Genomic DNA, 25,755 nt, shown 5'->3' with positions numbered 1-25,755 from the left:
TGATTGAGGTATGGAAAGACAAATAATTAAATTGTAAAGAGAATGAAACTGAGAATTGGATAAGAGCAATTAGGGAAATTAAACATTCAAGGATTGAGAAAACACAATGTCAAGTATTGACAAAATGGTATCAAATCCCACACCAACTGGCCCACATTGCCAAAAAACTCAAAATGTTTTTGGCATAAATGTGGGGGAATGGGCGGGTTTATTCATATGTGGTGGGACTATAATTTTTTTTTGTAGAAATAAAATTCTACAAAAAGATTAAGGATGAGATGAAAGAATTATTAGGGAGAAAAAACTGAATTAAACAAAAAAAAACCCTATTCTTTGTCCAACAAATGGAAGGTAATGGGAGGAAGAAAGACCAGATTGAAATTGCAAAATGTATTATAGCAGCTATCCAAACAACAGTTGTCTTAGTATGAAGGGAAATGAGAATTTAAAAAATGGCTCAAATATTATCAGAGTATATGCTCCAGGATTATATATTTGAAAGGAGAACAAAATATATGAATGGTCATCCAAAGGAGAACTGGGAGCTGAAGTGGAAGAGCCAGAGGAAAAGGGAAAGGAAAATATAAGGAACTGAACCGAAAAATCTTCATGATCAAACAAATCATATAAATCAATGAGTAGAGTCTCATCTGTTCCCGGAGGGAGGGTGGTGGGAGGTAGAGGGAGGGGGAAATGGATAGATGTATAGAACTGTAAAAGATAAAATGTAATCAACAGAATGTTATATGAGGTTAATAATAATAATAAATATAATTTGTTGTATATATGCTATTATGACAATGTTATAAATTGCTTAGATCTAACCAATAATAAAAATTGATCCCAAAATATTTGTAGTATGGCCCTGCAGCAGCACCCTGGAAAGGGATTTTCCTCCCAGAAAACAGAAAATAAAGAAAACACTGCACTTTGTAGAATTATAGTTTTGAACCAGTTATATATATTTAATATGGGGAAAGAAATCAAAGAAAGAGGTTGGTAGCTGCAGTTGGCACTTGGTAGTACTACAATTGTCCCAAAATATGGTAAACGATAGGAATAGATAGGTTGATAGACTAGAATTAAATAAAATTAAAATAGACTAGAAAATAAAGAAAACGGGTATAGAATTAATTAATTTTCTATTAAAGAAATCCAATGGGTAAAAATAGAAAAACCTCATAAATAAATCTTTACTAAGCCGCCCTGGTGAATCCTTATTGGAAACCCCCCACGCATGCAAAGAAAAAAGATCCTAAAAGGATCCTAAGGTGTGCCAGCACTAAACTGCTGGCTGGCTGCTGTTAAAATGAGCATACAACAATCCTAAACTGTAGGCTAAAAAGCTACTGCATGCAAAAGAATTTGAGAACGGACAAACTGAGCTCCTGCGCTACCCTCAATCTCCATCCCAGCTTGCACAATGGTGACAGAGGTAACGTGGCTCCTGCATTTAGAGGCAATCACCTCTAAATGCTTCCACTCTTCCCCTCTCCCTCAGCCCTGATAGGCGGAGGAGAGCATGTAACATGGCAATTTTGGCTGCGCCTCCCAGGAGAGTTTGCTTGTGCTAAAAAACAAGCTGACACAATGAGACTTACAAAAATTAACAACTTCTTACGAAAACTTTGTAAATGGGTGTTTTGATTTGTTTGAGTTTGGCGGGAGCACGGCTCTAGCTTCGTAAATTGAGTTGTACATCTGGATTAATTGAAACATGTATGACTTACATCCCACATCCATATTTTTTTTGCACAGGTCTACCATTTATATTTAATTCTGTTTTAATGTTTATATATTTGTAGATTTTAAACTGTACTAAAAGGCTTTTAATGTAAGCCTCTTTGAGTCTCCTTGTTGGATAGAAAAGTGGGGTATAAATAAAAATAATAACTACTACTACTACTACTACTACTTCATCAGATGGTATGCTAGGGAAGATGGTCAGACATATCAGCCCTTACCTGCAGTTTTAAATTCAGAAGCATTGCCTCTTCTTCTATTGTTGATGGAAATTTCTTCCCCAAAATAATAAAAATTATATGCTATGGAACAGGCATAGCATATAATTTTTCCAAACATATACTGATGTAGTTTAAAAATCAAATTGCACTGTCTAATCTCAACTCCTCATCCTTTTTGAGGAGAAATGTTTTGCTGATAGTGTCTCTGCAGATATGATCAAGTTTCCATGAGAAAGATCCATGTTACATTTTGTACCATATAAAGCAGAAGGAAGGAAGTATTATGCTCCCATATAAGCAAGACCTTTGACCAGGGCTGATGTTTTTCAATATTACATTTCAGAGTGGCAAAGGAAAGTTTCAACGGCGTGTTAGTATAGAAATGCAAAAGATTATCTTAATATAATAAATATGTATTATATGTTCCACAAAGTTTATATTGCCATTTCCCTAAAGTTACTTTTATGTCAGGGGGTCATCACTTTTACTGAGCATCCAAATTAGTTCAGAAAGAGTGACTGTCTTTTCTTCATAGAATAAAACCATACATGTAGTAGTGTGTATTCTTCTGGGTGCTTTCCTTTTTTAAAAAAATCTGTAAAATTAGAAAAGGTGCAGAAAACAATGACTGGATTGGAATGACTCCTCTAGGAGAAAAAGATACAATGTGTGTTGCTTTTAAGGTTAGGAAAAATGAGAAAGGGAATTATTTATACCATGGAAAGGTGGGTGAGGAAGTGCTGCCTTGAGGCCATCCAAGAAAGTTGCATGATTAAATTCTGAACTAAATGATGTACATTTTGTTGAACCATTTGCTTCTGTAAGATATAGTGCTGTCTGCAACCAGGCTGGTTTAATAAGAGATTAGACAAAGTTGTGGTCAAGAAAGTTATTAATGGCTACAGAAAATCTTGGATAAGAAGATTATCATAAAGGCAAAATATTAGTGCTAGGTTCTGAATAAGCATGCATCTCAAAGCTAGTCACTGGAGAAAATGCACATCATTCTGCTATAGCAATCTTCTTTGTATTGGCTGCCCATTGACATCTAGTTGGCCAGCATGGAGGCAGACTGTTGACTGAACTAGCTTTTAATGTAATCCACAAGAGTATTTCCCCATTAAAAAAACAGCTTTAACTTAGAATAGCATGTCTCCTCTAAATTAATGCTTGGAGAAGGTAATGAGCTGGATGAAGAAAAGCAAACTGAAACTGAATCCAGACAAAACACAGGGGCTTGCCATCAAAGATCCTAACTTGGGGATGCAGGCATATCAACGAGTTCTGAACAGGGTTGCACTCCCCCTGAAAGACTTTGTTCACAGTTTGGGAGGACTTCTGGGTCCATTTCTCCAAATGTCAGCCCAGGTAGATGCAACTGTCAGGAGTGCTTACTGATACACCAGCCGCACCCCTTCCTAGAGTTGGAGGTCCTAAAGATGGTAACCTCAAGGTTGAACTTCTGCAATGTGCTTTATATTAGTCTACCTCAGTACCAAGTTCGGAAACTTCAATTAGTTCAAAACACGGCACCCAGATTGGTAATGGGAACATCTGGGAGTTAGCATACATCTATACTACAACCACTCCACTAATTGCCAATTAGTTTCTGGGCAAAGTACTAAGCGATGGTTTTGACCTTTACAACCCTACATGGTTTTGGTATAGGTTACCTACAGTACCACCTTCTCCTATATAAACTACCCTATACATTTAAGTCCTCTGGAAGGCATCTACTCCAACCAGCAAGAACCCAGAGGACCTTTTCATTAGCTGCGCCATGACTGTGGAATAACCTGTCAGAAGAGATTTGACAGCTCAACCAGCTATCAGAATTAAAGGCACAACTTAATCTTTCACTTCTGGCAGGCCTTTCCAGTCAATTTTAACTTGTGAATTTTAACCTGCATTTTATTGGTGAATTTTGATCTGCATTTTACCTGCATATATTTGTTATATGTATTTTAATCGTGTTTTGTTTCATATTTGAGAAATCAGAGTTCAGTATCAACAAAAAAAGGGCTTTATAGAACCCTGTATTATTTCCTTGACCACTAGAAATTCCATTTATAATATTCGGGTTTTATATTTTTGTAGGACATAGAATAGCAGAATATTCACGCCCCCCCAATGGTAGAGATTGCAAAAGGCCCTGCTGTTAAACTACATTTCCCACACTGCCCGGCTGCTCATTAGCCAAAATGGCTGAAAGACCCCAAAATACTATAGCTGTCTGTAGCAGTCTTCATCTAAATATAAAATAAACTGATTGAATCTATAAAGAGTTCTAAAGGAGGCAGCAAAGCAATAAGCAACTTTTGTAAAGCCAAGAGAATATAAACTGCTTAAAAACCAATCATTTCACTTTGGCCTGATTGCCATGAGCAAGGCACTGGAGTAGCCAGCCCTTTAGATCAGTAAGTAATGATAAAATAAAATGATTGATTGCATCTGCAAATAGGAATAAATGGATGGATGTGTCTTGAGGGTCCCCTCCAACTCAGTAGAGGAAACAAATGGATGTCAGGAGTTTGGATGGTGCCTTTCTGCCCAGAAGAAGGAGGTCAGTCGATGTCCCTCGATGGGTCTGTACTATGATTTCTGTTCTCCACCAATTTAACACAATTTGTGCCACACAAACAAAGTCTCTGGAGTAGAACAACTACTTTCAAAGTAAAGACCACCCAATGAAACAGGAAATAACACTTTCAAACTAAGAACAGATTTTCTTTATTATAAAAATGTTTTTATAAAAAAATTGAAAATTTGCCAAAAATCCATGGATAAGTCAAAGATTATGAAATTTGGTGAGCCATCAGTGGTCCATGTGTTCTACCACTGTATCAAGCTTCATCAGGATTGGTCTAAAAACGAGGGAGGGAGAATCCTCTGAAGTTTCCCCAGTGCCAGTGCTGTTTTTTCCTACTGTGCATGCGTATCTGCCATTAACAAAGTGATTCAGAAGTTTCGAAAGTTTTGGAAAGTTTTGAGTGTTTTTTTAAAAAAAAATCAGAAGTAACTTTATAATTGACTTAACAGCACCCCCTACATCTGAAACAAGTTTTGAACCATTGGGGGAGGGGGGGTTGGAGGGTCAACCAAGCCTAATATCTGAGCAGGGCTGCTGATGAAAAGGCATCTTGAAGATCTCTTGTTCATAAGATCATCATAATTCATGATTAACATGATGACAAATAACAACAGTTCATGTAGGTGCATCTTTTTTGGGGGAAAGAACCTACATAATTAAATTTAGCACAACTTTACCCCAGTTGTATACACATCTAAACAATGTAACCACCAGGCAGAGAGTGTAAAGCTATAAGATTAGGTACTGTAGATTTGTATGTATGTAGTTAGTGTTCAGTGGTAGGGTAATGTGTTTTTATATTAAGAAAATAATGTGTTTTATTTGTAGTAATGTGTTTTTATATTGTAGTAATGGGTTTTTATATTAAGTAATGTAGTAATGTGTTTTTATATTAAGAAAATGTACCTTTACTTCTTTTGTTTTTGTCTTATGGTTTATATTCTTGCTTTTTCTGTCTGGTTGTAGGTTTGGTGTGTTTTTCTGAATTAAAATTATCAATAAAAATATAACTGAGACAAAGCCCACATAGCTTTTTGAATGTAAAAGATAATTCCAAAATCTGGGAACAGATTAGCTCAGAAGCCATTTTTCATGCCCGTTAAAAACTGATATTCCTTAGGTTTATAACTGTTTAAAGAAAATAAAGACTATTTAACAGACATTCCTCAGCAAAATCATAAGGAATATCGTGAAAAAGCAAACTTGTGGCAGAGATGAATCTAAGGGAGAATAAATATGTAGAAAAACCAAAATGACATTAATTTCTAAACAACCAATATACTTTAGGTTAACCTGGCTTATAAAAACTTTGATCTTTTTATTTTTCTTTCCCTCACCCCCATCCCTACCTTTTTAATTAGAATCTTCCATGGAGACACTGTGATAACCCCTGGAACACAGACCACTGTTTCTCCAATTACAGTATAGCAAATACTACCAACATGACAAGTGCTGTTTTGGAATTCTGGGAGTAAGCTAGAAAGATTTTTTTTCTCATTCTTATGAAAATGTACTTTTAATTTCTTAGTCTGTTTAATTAAACAGTTAAATTAGGTAACTTTGTATGTATTTTCATTGTTTTCAGACGTAATATGCATCAAATGACAGATGGACTGGAAAAACCAGGACAAATTCGCTGGCCATTAGCAATTACTCTAGCAATTGCTTGGATTTTAGTGTATTTCTGCATCTGGAAAGGAGTAGGATGGACTGGAAAGGTAAAAATGTATTTTACAATCACATACATTGCAAGTTGAATCAACACAGTATTCAAAAATGCCTGTATTTAAAATAAATTATTCTTTCCAAGAGATATACTGAGTACAACAAGTTTTAGATATTTGTCCTTTAAATATCTTTATGATTAAATTTAAATAAATTTCTGACATCCAGGATATAAGTGGTGCCACACATGTGGAATGATTTTTGTGGATAATGTGCAGCCATTATATCCAGCTAATAGTGGTGCAAGCAGAGTTGCGTATTTGAAATGGTTACACAGGCAGCACCATGATAAAGTATACAAAGCAATGTGTGAATATGTATTGCCACTATGTACGTAATTTGAACATCACACTTGCACAAGGGTTGCTAGCCATGTACATTGAACATTGATCCACATAAGTTGTGCTACATAGAAAGGATGCATAACACAGATATTTATGCTATAATAAAATGATCTTGGACCTGTGTTTGCATTGTCTTTTTTTTTTACTGTGCCAGTCAAACTTTTAATTAATTGAGCAGTAAAAGGTATTAAAAGAGAGCGGAAAGTAAAGATGGCAAGAACTGAGCATGTAGTTGTTTAGTATTACATATTACTATGTAATTACATATAAATCAATCTCGTATACCAGCTACGCCTGGCTGCTGTCACTACCATTTCCTTACCCTAGCATTCAAAAAGGCCAGAAAAGGTCAGTGGTGCTGCAATGAAAAAAGCAGAAGGGGTTACTGCTTGTTTTATGTCCTCCCAGGTTGGACTAAGGTTTCACTTTTTTATTATTCTACTCAGAAAAGGGAATGGTTTCTTTTAAAATAAAGGTAAGATACTCACACTGAGCCATAGATATGTTGACTCAGTTTTTTTCAAGACTTTTACATTAGTATATAGTAGTGTTTCTCAACCTGGGGGTCGGGACCCTTGGGGGGTCATGAGGGGGTATCAGAGGGATCGCCAAAAAATACATTATTTTCTGTTGGTCATGGAAGTTCTGTGTGGGAAGTTTGGCCCAATTGTATCATTGGTGGGGTTCAAAATGCAACGAAAACTCCCAAATGTCACGTCTATTTTCCCTAAACTCCACCACTGTTCACATTTGGGCATATTTAGTTTTCGTGCTAAGTTTGGCCCACATCCATCATTGTTGAGTCCACAGTATTCTCTGGATGTAGGTGAACTACAACTCCAAAACTCAAGATCAGTGCCCACCAAACCCTCCCAGTATTTTCTGCTGGTCATGGGTGTTCTGTGTGCCAAGTTTGATTCAATTCCATTTTTGGTGGAGTTCAGAATGATTGTAGGTGAACTATAAATCCCAGCAAGTATAACTCCCAAATGACAAAATCAATCTCGCCCAACCCCACCGGTATTTAAATTTGGGCATATCGGGTATTTGTGCCAAATTTGGTCCAGTGAATGAAAATACATCCTGCATATCAGATATTTACTTTAAAATTCATAACAGCAGCAAAATTGCAGTTATGAAGTAGAAACAAAAATAATTTTATAGTTGGGGGTCACCACAACATGAGAAACTGTATTAAGGGGTTGCCGCATTAGGAAAGTTGAGAAACAGTGGTATATAGGGTACTGAACAGAGAATTTGGAAGGCGTGCACTTAAGATGTAAAAAGGAAGATATGGATGCCATCATGTTTCAGACTTCACAACATTAGACTGGATTTATTGCTCACTGTATTCCTTAAACTAATACTAAAGTGAATCAAAGAAAATCAAGCATGGCCTTTGTTTCCAACACTAAGCATCTGATTTTTTAATTAGGTGGTATACTTCTCAGCCACATATCCATATATCATGCTGCTGATCTTGTTCTTCCGTGGGGTAACATTACCTGGAGCAAGAGAAGGCATTTTATTCTATATAACTCCTAAATTTGAGAAGCTATCAGATTCTGAGGTAAGCATTCAGGCTTTGCAACTTTCATAAAATTTTATTACTATTATGTTTATGAATTTTTATAGCTAGCAAAATTGTCATGTTTGAAAATATTTAGAAACCACAAATCAAGAGGTTACAGAACTATATCTATCCTTTATTATTAGGTTTGGCTGGATGCTGCCACCCAGATCTTTTTCTCCTATGGTTTGGGTCTTGGTTCATTGATTGCTCTTGGAAGTTACAATCCTTTCAACAACAATGTTTACAGGTAATACAATAAACATTTGTCACCGCATAAACAGGATGGGAATTGTGTGGCGTTCCAGATATGACTGGTCTTAAACAGCCTAGACCAAGGGTCCCTAAACTAAGGCCATTTACCTGGCCCCACTCTAAACTTTAGACTTAGGTTTGCCCTAAGTCTGGAATGATGTGAAGGCACACAACAAGAACAATTTTAATTAACTTGACTATCTCATCAGCCAAAAGCAGGCTTATATTTTCCATTGAAATACTGATAAGTTTGTGTTGGTACAAATTGTTCTTCATTTTAAATATTGTATTATTCTTTCATATATATTTTTTGCACTACAGATAAAATATGTGGAGTGTGCACAGGAATTTGTTCATGTTTTTTTTTTCGAACTATAGTCCGGCCCCCTAGCAGTCTAGGGCACCGTGAACTGCCCTCTGCTTTGGAAGTTTGATGACCTCTGGCCTAACCAGTGTTAAGAAAAATGGGGAGCTATGCCCTACAACTTCTTGTGCAGGAACATTCTGGCTATAAGTAAAAAAAAGGAATGATAATAGCTCACTGGCCAGAGAAGTCAGAATTGAAGAATCCTCTCCAATTATACATAGAGCACATATATTAAAATCAGAGTGACAGTTAATTGTTTAACAAGAGATCCAAAACTACTATTCGAGGAAAACACATATCTAGGCATGATATAGATAGAAATCATTATTCCATTTAATAGAAAAAATGAAGTTCAATAGAATAATGATTTCTATCTTATATCATAGGTTAGTACGGTCATAGAAATTCATTGGGTATTATGAAGTGGGAGAAAAATATGAATGGAGCCACAGCTACACTGACATGGAAACCTATGGCTTCTGCTGCTTAAACAGTCTGCCCTTCCTCTCACCCACGTCTACCTTTCCTTTTTCTGTATTAATACAGTATTCCAGTGTTTCCTAGCATTTGGCCCACCAGAAGAAGATCTTCAGAGGGGGAAAAAGAGTGAAGCTATAACATAAAGTCTTCTCAACCCTTCCCCTTCTTTGGATGAATTGCATCCTAGCAGTGGCCTGGGGCCAGAGCAAAGATGCACCTCATAGAACCAATGCCAGGTGAAACATGTCACCTCTGCTTGCACCATGGGCAAGCTGGTCTTAGAACTATATGAGAACCCAGAATAGAGGCACTTTTGGGGTATACACAGCCCTACTCTGAATGTCAGAGGAGCAAGCTCCATAGTGGTTCCCAAATTCAGAATGCCTAGGGAGGAAAGGTAGTTCTATATACTGCAGCATAGAGGTTAATGCAATCTGAAGCTTGTTCATCCACCCATAACACTGTAATGCATGGTGGGAATAGTCTCTTTTCCTCTGTAGCATCTTATATAACAAAAGTAATAAGAGACAAACCGAGAAATAATTTGGATTTCAAGTGACAAAGAACTAACTACAGATTAAGTATATTGATTTGTTGTTATTGTTATTCACAATAGTCAGCTCTGCCTATAATGTTATATGCATTAAATAAACTGTCCTCCCATTGAAAATATTGATAAACCTCTTGATTTCATGCAGTGTCACTATCCTTTTTTCTCTCTCTCTTCCTTCAGGGATTCTATTATAGTATGCTGCATAAACTCTTGCACAAGTATGTTTGCTGGTTTTGTGATATTCTCCATTGTAGGATTTATGGCTTATGTCACCAAACGTCCTATTGAAGAAGTTGCAAAATCAGGTGTGGTACATTTTAATGCTTGCAGTATGATTTGATTCAGCAGGTAGCTATTGGGGCCATTAACACTTCCTGAACAATGTTGCTCTTACCTAATATTTTGCTGTTCTGCTATCCAGCCATCTGAAAGTGACATGACCCCATCCTTTTCCATGGGAAACCCCAAAAGGACAAAGAACTTACTATTCTCATAGTTACAGCAGATTTGTTTCACAACAGCAGCAATAGGCCTGAATTTCTTTAGAAAGTATTTGACATTGACTTTGATGTTAACTCTGTTGTCCCCAAGATCTGCAGTTTCTGTCTACTGTCTTCTTTTCCTAGTGAACTTCTTTGCTAGTGGAAAAAGGAGAGAGAGGTTGTCTGAAAGTGGAAATGGAGAGAGTAATAGGAAATGTATGGGGAAATCTCCCTCCTGGAAGCTGTCTAGGAAAATAGGGCTCTTTTTACCTGCATGAGTGAGTTATCAATTCATGTTTTCATGCCACTAAAGAAAGATCAGTATCTATTGTACTAAAGAAAGTCAGGAAGCAAAGGGTCTGTAAGTGTGGGCATACAAAAAGTGTGCAAATTGTAGCAGTGTTAATGTGTAGAAATACAACCAATAGATGGGATAATTATGGAGAGAAGGATGCTTTCTCCAAAATCTACTATGATCAGAAAATGTTTAGCTCAATGGAACTGAAAAGTATGAAGAAAAAACACCAAGGCAAAGCTACAAATAAAGCAGTGAAGGGAGGCAAGAGATCCAAAAGGGAGAAAGCGAGAGGAAATGGGAAGGGATAGTAAAACTGGAAAGAAAAAATAACAAATGGAATTTTCCCATTATCACATCATTATGACTATACTTTCTTGTTCATGGACAAGGTTCTACACCACATAACTTTTTTCTTGTACCCTGTCTCCATCTCCCTGAAGGGACTCGGGGCAGCTTACACATGGCCCAAAATGCCCAAAGTAGAGCATGAAATAAACGCAGAGTACAATACAATAAAGTAAAACATATAGCATATAAAACAACTCAGAACAACACCCAATAACCTATGGTGACAACTGTCGTAAGATATTGTCGGACTGTAAACAAGAATGGGATAGTACAAATTGTAGCTAAGGAACAAGGGTCTGGAATGAAAGTTCAGTGTTTTAAGTTCATAATTTGTAAAGTAATAATTACAGCAAAGCATACTTTGTATGTCTGCATGGGTTATTAGTGACCTCATCAGATGGGCTGCCAAGAATCGCCACGCATCATAGCGAATCCAGCAGTACCCATCAGGGAGCATGGAGAACCCACATCATCTGACTCACCCATCATCCAAACCCATGGCGGGAAGCATTGGCCACTCAACTCCTCCCATTGATCTCAATTGAACATGAAAGATTGGCTGGAAAGGGAGAATCTGTCTGAAGAGCCTAAGAAGTGCATGCCGTGGTGGCATGAACCAGTTCAACTTCTTTTTTTACCTTGCAGCCCCACCAGAAGTAGCTGCGTGTTAGGGAATGCCGCCAGCAGACTGCATGGCAAAAGGCAAGGTGAACCGGTGCATGTCACCACAGCACCAACTTGCTGCTAAATTTACCCCATCTGATGAGGTCATAAGATTCTGCATTGCTTTCATTTTGAACATTTCATTCTCTGAATTTACTGTATGTCATTTTACATCTTTGAACCTAATTTATAATATTTGTAATATTAAGAAGATAATATAATTTGGTATTGTCTTGGAATTTAGTTTATATGTTTCTAGATACTGCTATCAGTCATAACCACTAGTTTCTCCACCTTTAGTATTCTTGTACTCTGATATATGATATACAAATTATAATTTAAAATATCAGTAACAAAAAATATTCCGTTAGCTCTTGCATTAGTCTTAACATAAACAATACTTGATTTTTTTTTGTCCATCACCAGGTCCTGGGCTTGCATTTTTAGCCTATCCAGAAGCTGTGACCCAACTCCCTGTTTCTCCACTGTGGGCAATACTTTTCTTCTCCATGTTGCTCATGCTTGGAATTGACAGTCAGGTAACACAGATGCAATACTGTTGTTGTTATTTAAAGCACATGTACAAAATCAAGAGGTCAGTGATTAATGATATACCATAATTCACTGATTATATCATTCATTTTTTCCTGCTTTAGGGGTTTCAAAAACTGGCTGTGTCTTGCAATTGATGCAATCTTGCATTTTGGGGGCCCTAAAACAGGAAAAAGTGCATTTGCCTCAAAGAGAGGAGGAGGAGGATAAACAGCTCTTGGCAGTCCTCACCATTTTTCCAGTCTCAGCGAGTTCAGTGAGGTAGTCATGACTTCCATCATCTCCTACCTCGTCAACTTACCAAGAGAGATTCTGGCAGAGAACATGATTTGTGGGTTCTAACATGACTTCTGGTTTTTTTTCACAAAAAGTCAAAAACTGGACTTTTTCTCTGTTTCATAAATTGAATACAAGAGGTAGGAGAAGCTTCCAATAAACACAAACACATGGAAACAAATGTATGTCTATTTTGAAATAAGACCTATTGGTTTTATTGGGACATACAACATTAAAATGCTGGGGATATATTCCAATATAAATTTCAAGGTTTTCTGTGGGGAAAGCCAAAATAAAAGAAGTGACGAGAGAAATAGAGAAGAACAGGATGGATTTTGTTGGGAGAAGTGAGAGAGAAAAGAGAAAAGAATATGGAGGGCAGAAAGAGAGTGATGTCAAAGGAAAGATAAGACAAATGTAGCCACAAGAACTGGGGGGAGAGAGAAAGTTAAAGAGAAGAGGAGAGATGGAAAAGACTAGAGCAGGAGCATCAATGAGATAGATAATGGATGGATGGACAGACAGACAGACAGACAGAGAAAGAGAATGGAGAAAGCAAGGGTGCTGGGATGGAAAAGACATTTTTCCAGAAACTCAGGAAGGAGAAGGAAAAAAAAGGAAGCAAACCGAGGGAGGGAGAAGAGAGGAGATAAATACACCTTGGAAACTAAAATTAACAACAGCAATGGCATTACATAACGGCATTGAAAATAAAGTTAAATACTGTTACATTTTGATCATTCTTTCATGAAGCATGACACTCTTTTTTGAAGGAGAAAAAACTCATTAATAATTTATTCTGAGGAAATTGCTGAGAATTTAATTGGGTCAAACATCCTTAACTGACTGTGGCTTTAGGGCTACTTTCAAGAGCTGAGAAAAGTAGCCTAATACTTTGCAAACTAAATATGTCTGAGGGTATTGTGGTTTCTTTGTTTCACCCCCTGTACAATTGCTCCATTGGTAGTACATAATAATGTGAAATATTTGCTCTCTACTGTCACCACAGGCATACTGTACCACTGAAAGTGGCCTCCTGCAATGTACAAACCTTAGCCCTCCTATACCACACTGTAATGCTTATTGTCACATTGCCAGTCTTAACATTCTTCCAAGTGCCTGCCAGAAATGTAGGCCAGTCATAATCTGATGACAAAAGCCACAAAGTACTTTAGTGGCATAGTGATCACTCACTAAACTTTCAATAGGGTCAGCATGTGAACCAAAATATTTATCTAAGAAGCAAGCACAAAGCTCTACCAGCACATTTATCTGCACAATTGTTGTGTGTTATTTTATATAGAAAAGCCTTTTCTTTGGAAAGTTTTGGTATTCTTCACTTTAATTTATTGGAAAATGGATTATAATAAAATCCTATTGAACAATAGATTTGCCCCCTCAAAGTAGAATTTTTCAGGTATTCTTCAATGCTGTTATAAGGGACTAGGGAAAACTAAATATCATACAACGTTTCTTTGAGATTGCTCCCCCGAGTCTCTTATTATTATTTTGCTTCAAGGTCTTCATGATCAAAAAATGACTATGTTTTTAAATTTGGCTACCATAACTAGATTAACTATGAATGTATAATGTGTTATTTTTAATGTATTATTTATTTTATACACACTAGCTCTGTTTTAGATGTGGTAATATATACTATGCACATTTTGCTAAAGTATGTGCTGACTACATTTCAGTGCATTTCATTAAGCTGTTGATGTGATGATGGTTGTGAACTTTAATTGTGTATTTGTACCCCACATAACCACCAATCGCAACATCCAGGTTCAGGTCTGAATCTAGGAATACACTTTACTAACTCCATTCAGCATAGGCTAAATCCTCGTCCTTGATCTATGTTTCAATTCAGCAGGAGCTCTTATGTATTGTATTGTCTGGATTGGGTTTCAGTTTGTCTGTCCTCATCCAGTCCATTAAAGATGCCAGATACCAGTTTATCCTGGAAAGAGCATTTTTAAGATTTAGGTGAAAGGAAAATATAATAATAGCCTACTCGTGGCCTCACACTCCTGACCTCAAACTCCAGAGAGACTTTTCCAGAGGTTTCTTGTAGTTTCACTAGGGTCTGTAAACCATGTCAACCATTGGGTTGTTGTAAGTTTTTCGAGCTGTATGGCCTTGTTCCAAAAGCATTCTCTCCTGATGTTTTGCCTGCACCTATGGCAGGCATCCTCACAACCTCTGCAGGTGAAATGTCAGGAGAGAATGCTTCTGGAACATGGCCATACAGCCCAAAAAACTTACAACAACCCAGTGATTCTGGCCATGTAAGCCTTTGACAATACATGTCAACCATTTATTTTATATCTAACCTGAGCCATAAATTCAATCAGTAAAATAGGTTAGCCAGTTAAAACAATTTAATTCCTAGCAAGGGCACCCAAAGCAATTTAAATAATTTACGGATGTATAAATAGTTCAAAATAAAACCAGGGTTAAAAGCAAAGACATTCAAAGCCAAGTAAAAGCTAACCAGAATCAATATTTTTACTGTCAGTCTACATGCCAGCAGGTGTTCTCAGCGGGACCCAGCTATTTTAATTATGGTAGGGATAGAGGTATGTGGCTCATTAGGCTGGATAAAAATAATGCTCTTCCCATTATTTCTATTTGTGACATATCTTAATATACTAATCAAGCATGTCTTAAAGTCTACAGGTAGTTTAACAGGATTGTAGACTTGGAATACAAATTTAATTCCTTTTATACATGAAATATAAAGGATGAACATTTGTAATATGTTAAGATGCCTGACGCCTTGGGTGTCACATCAAATTCCCCCATCCTCAACATCATTCTTAGGGGCAATTTAGCAAGGGAGGGGGAATCCAGGAGGTAAAATCCTAGGTTATTTTCTGTTTAAAAATGCCCCTCTTGTGTCCATAATATCCTTGCGGGGTCTCGTGGTCCACAGGCTGTACTTTCTCTGCCTCTGAAGTATATGAAAACTGCACAGATTGGTCATATTATGCCAGCTACAGAATTATTGATCTGTAAAAAAAAAATTGAGAAGTGTTAGAATGAATGCATGTGAAGCTGGACTGAATGTTATTGGTTCGATTTATATGTAAACTCTAATTCCACTTTCAGTTCTGTACCGTTGAAGGATTCATAACAGCTCTAGTGGATGAATTTCCAAGATTGTTGCGCAGTCGAAGAGAAATCTTCATTGCCATCGTGTGTGTTGTTTCTTATCTGATAGGACTGTCCAATATTACTCAGGTAAAACATGTATTGATATCTTGTTGTGGTTATATTTTCTACCCATTAAGCAATAAACGTTTTCTCTAGCATTATGATTTTAAGATGGTGAGTTTTAGGGGGGGGGGGAGGGATACAGCTTTTTCAAAACCTTTGTGTATCAATATCCCTTAGCAAGATGGATGGAAAATATCCTTGAAGTGACTGGCTTGACTTTGAAGGAACTGGGGGTGGCCAGAGCCAACAGGGAGCTCTGGCGTGGCCTGATCCATGAGGTCACGAAGAGTCAGAAGTGACTGAAGGAATAAACAACAACATCCCCTAGCACAGATATGGGAATTATGCATCCCTTCAAATGATGTATTACATCCCCCAGAATTCCTTAGCTTTGGCTGTACTGACTTTAGCTACTGGAACCCTTGTAGTCAAACAACATCTGGAGGACTAAATTATTCCTACCACTGCACTAATGATTTTGATTAGCATAATGCCCATGAGCATAACACCAATGTTGCAGGAATGTTACATGGCTTTCACTTTTTTGATTAAATTAATTCACAGTCACTAAATATCCCATATTTAATGTGATGAACTGAACACATCTTATACATTGCAGGGCGGGCTGTATGTGTTCAAGCTCTTTGACTACTATTCTGCAAGTGGAATGAGTCTGTTATTTCTTGTGTTCTTTGAGTGTATCTCCATATCCTGGTGCTATGGTATGTGATGTTTTGGTATCTTGAAATTTATTAACACAAGTAGTGTTCTTTTATTAAAGCATTAAAATAATCATACCCTGTTCCGAATTTAAAGATATCTGTGTGGAATATAGACAAGGAAATAACATTATATGGTTGAACGCAATGTAAAATGATTTTTGAAAAAGTGTTTGCATGTGGTGGGGGGAGAGCAGGATCTACAGAATGTAAAGCAAAAACCTATGTCCCACTAAATGTATGTTCAGTCCTAAAAGCATTAGTGAAGAGTCAGTTTTAAAATTGGCACTGAAATGTAACCAGTGTTGATGCTAATTAAACCTTTAAGGAAAGGGCTGTGTACAATAGAGCCTGCAATAAGCTATAAAACTATAACACAGAAAGTAACAAGATTGTACATCAAGTAAAACGTTTGTCATGTTGGCCTAAAGCTAATCAAAAATAGAAAGGTTAGTGAGAAAATACCATTATGTTACCCTTTCAAAAACCTTATGTTAATTAGGGAAGCCATTCTTTGCTTATTTCATTCTTTGAAGCAATGAGAAATTTTAACAATTTTCTGCCCATGTTTAGAGATACAGTAGAGTCTTGCTTATCTAACCTTCACTCATCCAACATTCTGTATTATCCAGTGCAGTCTGCCTCCCACCCAGATCCACAGCTGTTTCAATACATTTGATGTTTTGGTGCTAAATGCGTAAATATAGTAATTACTCCATAACGTTACTGTGTATTTAACTGCTTTTTCTGTCTATTTGTTGTAAAACATGACATTTTGGTGCTTAATTTGTAAAATCATAATGTATTTTGACATTTAATAGGCTTTTCCTTAATCCCTCATGATCCAACATTTTGGCTTATCCAATGTTCCGCCTGCCCGTTTATGTTGGATAAGCGAGACTCTACTGTACTCACAAATAATTAGTCACTGAGTGGCCTCAGAATAAAGCACCAGTAAGATCTCACCTCTGGTTGGATAAGATAATCTTTTTTTAACATATCTAAGGGCAGGTAGATGCTATAGCATAAAAAATGTCATTTTGAGAATCAGGCTATTTCCAGCAAGGATGAACATAGCTGTCTTCTACAGCTCTTATGCTGCTTAATTGTATTCCTGGGCAACAGATACCCAGAGAATTTCCTGTCCTGCCCTCCCCATTTTTGTAACAGGAAAATCCTTCTCCTCCCTCCTCTCCAATTTTCGGTTTTGCTATTATCCATTAGTATCAAGTCTACTATGAACTGTTGACTGCATGGGAATAAGACTATAGAACTTTTGGTCTTTGATTGTGATATATTTTGGAATAGATCTGTTTATAAGTTTAAGACTGTCATACATATACACACAGGGGTTTCTATGTATTCTCTACATTTAATATTGGCTTCAGCCCACATTTTATTTTTGTATTCTTCTTTTCCTTTAGGTGTAAACAGATTTTATGATAACATCCAGGAGATGGTTGGGTACAGGCCCTGCATCTGGTGGAAACTCTGCTGGTCTTTCTTTACTCCAATCATTGTGGCAGTAAGAAAAAAACATTTGCCTAGGAATATGAATTATATTTAATAACAATACAAAGTAGAATGCAATTTAGCTAGAGAGATAAAAAGTGAACTCACTTTTTTCATATCTTGTCTTTTATCATTTTTCTCACTGTAAATCACAGGACATTCAAATTAAAAATGCAGAATTCCTTTGTGCTTTACACAGTAGTAAAGTAACATACCTCATTAAAACATCCTTTTATAAACAGAAAACATTAGTAACCCGTAGAGGCTCTCAACTGTTTGTGCAGGGATATGCTTATCTATACTGCATGTAAGGTAATGCTCAAGATCCTGCAAGGAAGACTCCAGCAATACATGGAGAGAGAGCTGCCAGATGTACAAGCTGGGTTTAGAAAAGGCAGAGGAACAAGAGACCAAATTGCCAATATCCGCTGGATAATGGAGAAAGGCAGGGTGTTTTAGAAAAACATGTATTTCTGTTTCATTGACTATTCCAGAGCCTTTGACTGTGTGGATCATAATAAATTGTGGCAAGTTCTTGGTGGTATGGGCATACCAAATCACCTTATCTCTCTCTTGAGGAATCTGTATAAGGACCAAGTAGCAACAGTAAGAACTGACCATGGAACAACAGACTAGTTCAAGATTGGGAAAGGCGTACGGCAGGGTTGTATACTCTCATCCAACCTATTTAACTTGTATGCAGAACACATCATGCGATGTGCGGTGCTTGACGAATGCAAGGCTGGGGTGAAAATTGCTGGAAGAAAGATTAACAACTTTAGAGGTGCAGATGACACCACTCTGATGGCTGAAAGCGAGGAGGAGCTGAGGAGCCTTCTAATCAAGGTGAAAGAAGAAAACGCAAAAGTTGGGTTGCAGTTAAACATCAAAAAAACCAAGATTATAGCAACAAGAATGATTGACAACTGGGAAATAGAGGGAGAAAACGTGGAGGCCGTGACAGAGTGTATTTCTAGGTGCAAAGATTACTGCAGATGCAAACCGCAGCCAGGAAATCAGGAGATGCTTACTTCTTGGGAGGAAAGCAATGACCAATCTTGATAAAATAATGAAGAGTAGAGACATCACCCTGGCAACAAAGATCTGCATAGTTAAAGCAATGGTATTCCCCATAGTCACCTACGGATGTGAGCTGGACGATAGGGAAGGCTGAGCGAAGGAAGATAGATGCTTTTTGAACTGTGGTGCTGGAGGAAAGTTCTGAGAGTGCCTTGGACAGCGAGAATATCCAACCAGTCCATACTTCAAGAAATAAAGCCTGACTGCTCATTGGAGGAAAGAATAGTAGAGGCCAAGATGAAGCACTTTGGCCACATCATGAGAAGAAAGGAAAGCTTAAAGAAGACAATGATGCTGGGGAAAATGGAAGGAAAAAGGAAGATGGGCCGACCAAGAGCAAGATAGATGGATGGTGTCCTTGAAGTGACTGGATTGACCTTGAAGGAGCTGGGGGTGGTGATGGCTGACAGGGAGCTCTGGCGTGGGCTGGTCCATGAAGTCACAAAGAGTCAGAAATGACTGAACGAATGAACAACAACTGCATCTACACATACACTTTTCTAAAATGTTAAATGACAACATGAGAGAAGGGGAATTTTCCTTTCCTTTCTAATTTGCTGACATATTGATAGCCATGAAACCATTTGTCCCTCTTATACATGTAATATTTTATATACTTTGCAAGGACACCCTTAATGGATATAATAAAATAAAACATATCTGAAACCTACAATGGGTCTCTGCACAAATATATACCAATAGAGATTGGCTAGATGGAGAAGATTAAAAAGTATAACCTCTGCTTTCTTGTACAAGTGAAGAGTTATCAGAAAAACCATAACAAACTAGTAACAATGTTTCAAATATATTTTCCAGGGAGTATTTATCTTCAGTGCTGTGCAAATGACTCCTCTCACTCTGGGTGATTACGTATTTCCCAAATGGGGTCAAGGAGTCGGATGGTTCATGGCTCTCTCATCGATGGTGCTGATCCCAGGTTACATGGCATACATGTTCCTTACCTTGAAAGGCTCCTTAAAACAGGTAAGCAATATACACTGCATCATACCTACAACTGGGAAAGTTCTTGTTCTTCAATTGAAGTGTAAAAGTAAATAATATTGCTAAAATGCAATGAAATGTCCCCTACGGCTCCCTTTTTGTTGTTGCAACCCATACTTTGTCAAACTGAAGAATAGCAATCATTAGATACATAGAACCTTTCCATGATTCTATGTGCTTACCAGCTGAGAATTTTCTTTTAAAGAAAATCCATATAAGATTTGCACCTGACTTCAAAGTGGACTACAGTGTTGACAGTTTTCTACAGGCTTCTCCATCTCATTTCCTTTCCCATTGCCTTCTTGAAAGTGATTAGTGATTAATTCTCAGATAGCATTTTGGTATGGGAAACTGAACTCACAATAATTGTATTATAATTGTATAATTGTTATACTTGTATATGTGGAGTTTTCCCCCAATTTCTTTTAACCTAAACAGATCTCTTCATTCTGTTCTGTTCTATTTTCTCATGGTATCTTCACTGTTGTTCATTGGCCATATTTCCCTTTCTTTAGTCCTTTGTTTCTGTAGCCCTTTCCATCCAGTCTTATTTAGCTATTCTAATTCCTACAGCTATGGGTGCATTTACATTGTATAATTAATGCAGCCTTACACCACATTACCTGCTATGGCTTTGAGTGTGTGTATGTCAGGAACGACTTGAGAAACTGCAAGTCGCTTCTGGTGTGAGAGAATTGGTCGTCTGTAAGGACATTGTCCAGGGGACGTCTGGATGTTCAATGTTTTACCATCCTGTGGGAGGCTTCTCTCATGTCCCCACATGGGAAGCTAGAGCTCGACAGATGGAAGCTTATCCCGTTCCCCGCATTTGAACCGTCAACCTTTAAGTTTACCTGTTTAGTCGATGATGGCTCTTGCCATGGCTCAATGCTATGAAATCATGGAAGTTGTAATTTTACAAGGTGTTTAGCTTTCTCTGCTAAAGAGTATTAGTGCCTCATCAAACTATAAATTCCATAATTCCATGGCCTTGAGCTATGGTAGATAATGTGGTGTAAAGCTGCATTAATTATACAGTATAGATACACTGCATGGTAGAGAAGAAATGCTTCTCTGACTCATATTTCAGGTATGTTTGCTCCTAGGCATGTAAATACCGGTAGATTGTCTTGAGGAAGAGGCTTGGGGTAATGAGTGCTGATGCCAGCAACAAAGATGTTGCTTTTTAATATCCACACAAAACTAATAAAAATATAGAAATGCCATTCCCATCTTAGAACATCAATGAAAACCCAAAATAAAACCCTATAAATGTAACTGGCACTGCTACATATTAGAGAATGTGCCATTTCAGAAAGCATTTCAAAATGATTGTCAAGAACAAAATTGACTGAGTTGTTGTAGGTTTTTTCGGGCTATATGGCCATGTTCTAGAGGCATTTTCTCCTGACGTTTCACCTGCATCTATGGCAACCATCCTCAGAGGTAGTGAGGTAGTGCCATAGATGCAGGCGAAACATCAGGAGAAAATGCCTCTAGAACATGGCCATATAGCCTGAAAAAACCTACAACAATCCAGTGATTCTGGCCATGAAAGCCTTCGACAAAATTGACTGAACCAATATGTGTTTGCTATCTGCTCTAGTCCCTTCAATATTAGGAAGAAGTTCCTAGGAAAACTGAGAGAAGACCACCCACTTCCTCAGGCACATTTAAACGGTTATTTAACTTGTAAACCAGGGCTGTTTCCACAGAACTGGAATTCTTCTCCAATTAGAATTTGTATTCAACCAAAAGAATGTGGATCCTCTGCTTCCCTTTACTCTGAAACAAGCATTTGCAGGTTCCAAAAGCAAATCACATTGAAAAGTTTTGCCATAATTTCTATTCAACACCTTGAGTAGATGCTTCTCATGCAATTCACGAGTAAGAATAGCTGGACAAAATTGGTGTTTTTAAATTTAGTTTTGACTATTCCTTGCATGGAGTTACAATGCCAAGCCTTCTTTGATGTTGTATGGAAGATGAAAAATACTGCAGACTCTTTTTTCCTTCGTTCCTTTCTCCTCTCTTCCTTCCCTAAACACATAACACATTTAAAGAGTATCATATAAAGACATTTGGTGTAATAAAGGTGATGTGATCTTTCTTTCTTTTTTCCTCCCATTAAACTTAGCGTATCCAAGTAATGATTCAACCAAGTGAAGACATTGCTCATCCTGAAAATGGACCTGAACAAGCCCAGCAGAGCAACTCTGCAAACAAAGAAGCATACATATAATGCCTGGGTCATGGAAATGATTCAAACCTTCCTCTGGGGGGCAAACACAAATACACAAATGAAACATGGTTGAAAATGACCACAAATTTATGTCTGAGAATAAAATTACCTACCTCTAGTGGCACAAAAGACCATCACCACTATAAGGGAAGCAATGTGGGTATGATCAAACCATTTTTGTGGGCTCAGTTATTGACAATGTTTGTGTTTTCTGGCAATCCATAGACTGTTAACATTTTTATTCTCTCACACAAAGAGTTGAATATCTTTGGGATTTATAGGCAACACAAGTAGGCCATTTTTAATCTACCTTTTAGTGCAACAATTTAAAGTTTTGTGCAGCTGACTTTTATTAATATTTTTCTTACTCTTTGAATCCCAGACTGTTATTTCTGAGAACAGTTAAATTGGAATGCTGTTTTGTATTCACCAGCAAAGTATTTTTTACAAGGAAAATTTACAGTGACAACACTGCCCTAAAAGTATTGACCAACTTCATTCTTGGGTTGGTTTTTCTAATTTTCTTGAAAGTCTCCTTACTTACAACAGTATTTTAAATCATTCCTATATAATTACCATTAACAAACTATTTCTAGATATACAGCACAGTTTAAACTGCACCACTACCTATATTTATTGGGCCTCTAGAATTTAATATTTTTGCATTATTTTACAGTTATTTGTTTTTAAGACTATTTTCAGAATAAGTACCTGTCAGAGTATTTGGACATTTTTTAAAAAGCAAAACAGAAATGGTAATATGACAACATTTTTATTTCAAATTGTGATAAACCTCTTCTAAAGTTTGCCATGTTTACAGCTGTACACATTCTCATTTAAAGCCAGGTTATGTTTTTTCTTTCTGTTGCACCATCAACAGGTGTAATATTTCAGCACCGAAACAGGACCAAATTGCTTCTTGATCAAATGCCCCCCAAGGAATAAAATTTAGGGCTTTAAAATGGGCACTGCTCTAGTCAGTCTGTTGAAGGTCTATCGAAAATAAAGTTTTGGTTTAGCAAAGCTATTATGAAGCACTTTGAAGAAAGAATTTTATTTTTATGGTTTTACTTTGGGATGTGTTTTTTGTGGTAAGGTGGTGATGTGACTAAACGGTCTTGCCATATGCGGTGTCACGCTGGGCTCGGGTCTGCAGTTTCCACACAGGCTTCTCTGGCTAATAGGGCTTTTCCTGTGTAGAAAATTGCAAACTTGAAGAGTCCATAATGGCAATTCTTGTTGGCAGCTATGAGAGAAGAGAGTGAGAATCATGGGGAAAGTGGTCTGTGATAATTTGATTTTAAATGACTGTGACAGAACTGTGCAATGAAACATGCTTTTCAGCAAAACCTTGTGCAACGTACTATGTTAGATAGCACACACTTTATGTAGAACTTCTCTGTGAACAACCTGTTAACTGTGAATGTTGGGTTTTTTTTGTTGTTTTTGTCTGAAGGTGACAAACATATGTTCTTGCAATAAGGTATTATTCTCAGAATGTCAAGCACATTATTGTAGAAAATATATATATACATATATTTCAACCTAACAAATAAAAAATCTCATAAAAAGAGTAATGTTTAGTAGGTTCTAAACTGTTTCATACAGTAGGTCAACTGTAAAATATTCAGAAATCTATGATACATGCTAAATGTCTATAGATGAACTTGCAAATAAATCCAAACATCTTGTAGATTTTCAGGGCTTAGAAGAACAAGAAAACTTGTCATACTTCACATGCTTCATTATACATTATAACTGTGAATTCCATTAGACTTAACGTACAAATTCAAACTTTCTCTTTATTGTTTATGTAACCAAGTCCCATGTTGTTCCAAGGAAAATGCAGTATTCAATGTTTGATTGTAGAACACTTATGACAGATGTTAGACAGATTTGCTATTTAGCAAAATTCTGCACAAACTTATCATATATAGCACAAAATAGTGTTGTAGAACTGTGTGTAAACTGTGAATAGCTGTATCTTTTTGTAGTATTTGCCCTTAAAAGAAAGAATATATGATCATATATGATTTTTGCAATAATGAATTATTCTCTAAACACCAAGCAAATTTATCTCTATATAAAATATATATGTAATATATACACATTCTAAAATATATATAGAGCCTGTTTTAAAAAAGAGAGAGTACAGTATAATTTAGAAAACTGCAACATTCTATGGACCAAATGTAAAATATTTATAAATTAAGATGCATTTTAAATGTCTATAAATGGTGTCCTAACTAAAGCACGGTTGTTATGTAACTTTCCAAGAGATTAGAAAAAAATAAAGATTATATTATACATTCTATGAAGTGGTTTTAATTTCATCCTTTAATTAGGTAGGTTTTATGTCCTGTGAACGAAGCTCCAAGATTTGTGAAATCTCTCTTTTATCTACATTGATTGATCATGATTTTTAGAGCAGAAACAAGAGAAAAGCCTGAATAGCCCATCACTTATTTCCTTCTGCACACTGGACTTCAGATGAGACAAGCTTGTTTGTGAAACTGGTTTACCCATGACATCTCAAGTTGAATAAGTCGTGTGTTTCCCGCCCCCCCCCCCAAAAAAAATCACAATACTATTCTGCTACTATATATTGAGTTGTCAGTTGTTTATATCTGACTGCTTGTTTTCACACATTGTTTGACATCCTGTTAATGGCAAATGCTGGTGTACAATTTCCTTGCACTTGCATATGTCCATTTTGTGGGTGCTGCAGAGCTTGACATTCCTTCCCTCCTTATATCAAACGAATCCTACTACCAGACTTGCTGTACCACATCTGAAGTGCTTTTCCCAACCTATAGCCATTCCTTGTGGAGTAGGTAGAATCAAAGTAATACTGACATCTCTAGAGTACAGATATTTGGCATCTAGCAAAGCTGAGTGTTGCATAGCCTGTTCTGTGTATGATCTTATGGTAGGGAACAGGAAAGAAAATATGCAGAATCCTCTGGTAAAGTTTTTAAAAGTAAAAAACTTACTTTATTGTTGCAAGTATGTTAATACATCTCCAATGAAAGAGTAGCTAGACAGAAGAAAGTTACCTAACTTTGATATAAGAGTTCCTAATGCTGACTACCATGCATGCCATCTTGATGTGGAGAAGCCTTATGGTGCTCCCTTCTCAGACAAAGAAGAATAAAACACATTAAAGACATCTGGAAAGAAGGGGAGGTGACCTTTACGTGAAGGCAAGAAACAAAACACTCTGAGTTGCATAGATCTAGGAAACACAGGTGAAAAACAAGACAGCAGGCATATACTACAGGGTTCCCTTTGTCCTTGACTTTTCTATATACAAGTGTTGATGTCTTTTCACTTCAAGTATAGAGGACACAATAGATTTCAGTGTTGTTGTAATTGTTTTGCAACCAGCTATGGGGACATAAGTTTCTCTAATCCTTCCTAGTCCATACAAGACATAGAATGACTGCATGAGGCCTCAGGCTGTACAGTATATCTCCATGCAGAATTATTATGATATGCTAAGCCATACAGAATT

General features: G+C 37.0%; 1 protein-coding gene across 4 annotated transcripts in view; it reads left to right on the top strand.

The window, feature by feature from the left end:
- Positions 1-24,555, top strand: part of SLC6A1 (solute carrier family 6 member 1) — a 107,797-nt gene extending 83,242 nt beyond the window's left edge. For all 4 annotated transcript variants that reach the window (XM_060765932.2, XM_060765931.2, XM_060765933.2 and 1 more), the window contains exons 5-15: positions 5,916-6,025; positions 6,140-6,272; positions 8,059-8,193; positions 8,340-8,443; positions 10,029-10,153; positions 12,066-12,178; positions 15,579-15,710; positions 16,306-16,408; positions 17,830-17,930; positions 19,814-19,981; positions 22,137-24,555. In XM_060765932.2, coding sequence (XP_060621915.2) covers positions 5,916-6,025; positions 6,140-6,272; positions 8,059-8,193; positions 8,340-8,443; positions 10,029-10,153; positions 12,066-12,178; positions 15,579-15,710; positions 16,306-16,408; positions 17,830-17,930; positions 19,814-19,981; positions 22,137-22,241 — 1,329 coding nt within the window. In that variant the 3' untranslated portion in view covers positions 22,242-24,555. The remainder of the gene's footprint in view (positions 1-5,915; positions 6,026-6,139; positions 6,273-8,058; positions 8,194-8,339; positions 8,444-10,028; positions 10,154-12,065; positions 12,179-15,578; positions 15,711-16,305; positions 16,409-17,829; positions 17,931-19,813; positions 19,982-22,136) is intronic.
- Positions 24,556-25,755: the final 1,200 nt, after the last annotated feature.

Source organism: Anolis sagrei, chromosome 2 (assembly GCF_037176765.1).
Source record: "Anolis sagrei isolate rAnoSag1 chromosome 2, rAnoSag1.mat, whole genome shotgun sequence".
In the NCBI taxonomy this organism is placed as follows: Eukaryota; Metazoa; Chordata; class Lepidosauria; order Squamata; family Dactyloidae; genus Anolis; species Anolis sagrei.
Note: the sequence above shows the minus strand (reverse complement) of the source record. Positions and strands in the feature narration are given on the sequence as shown.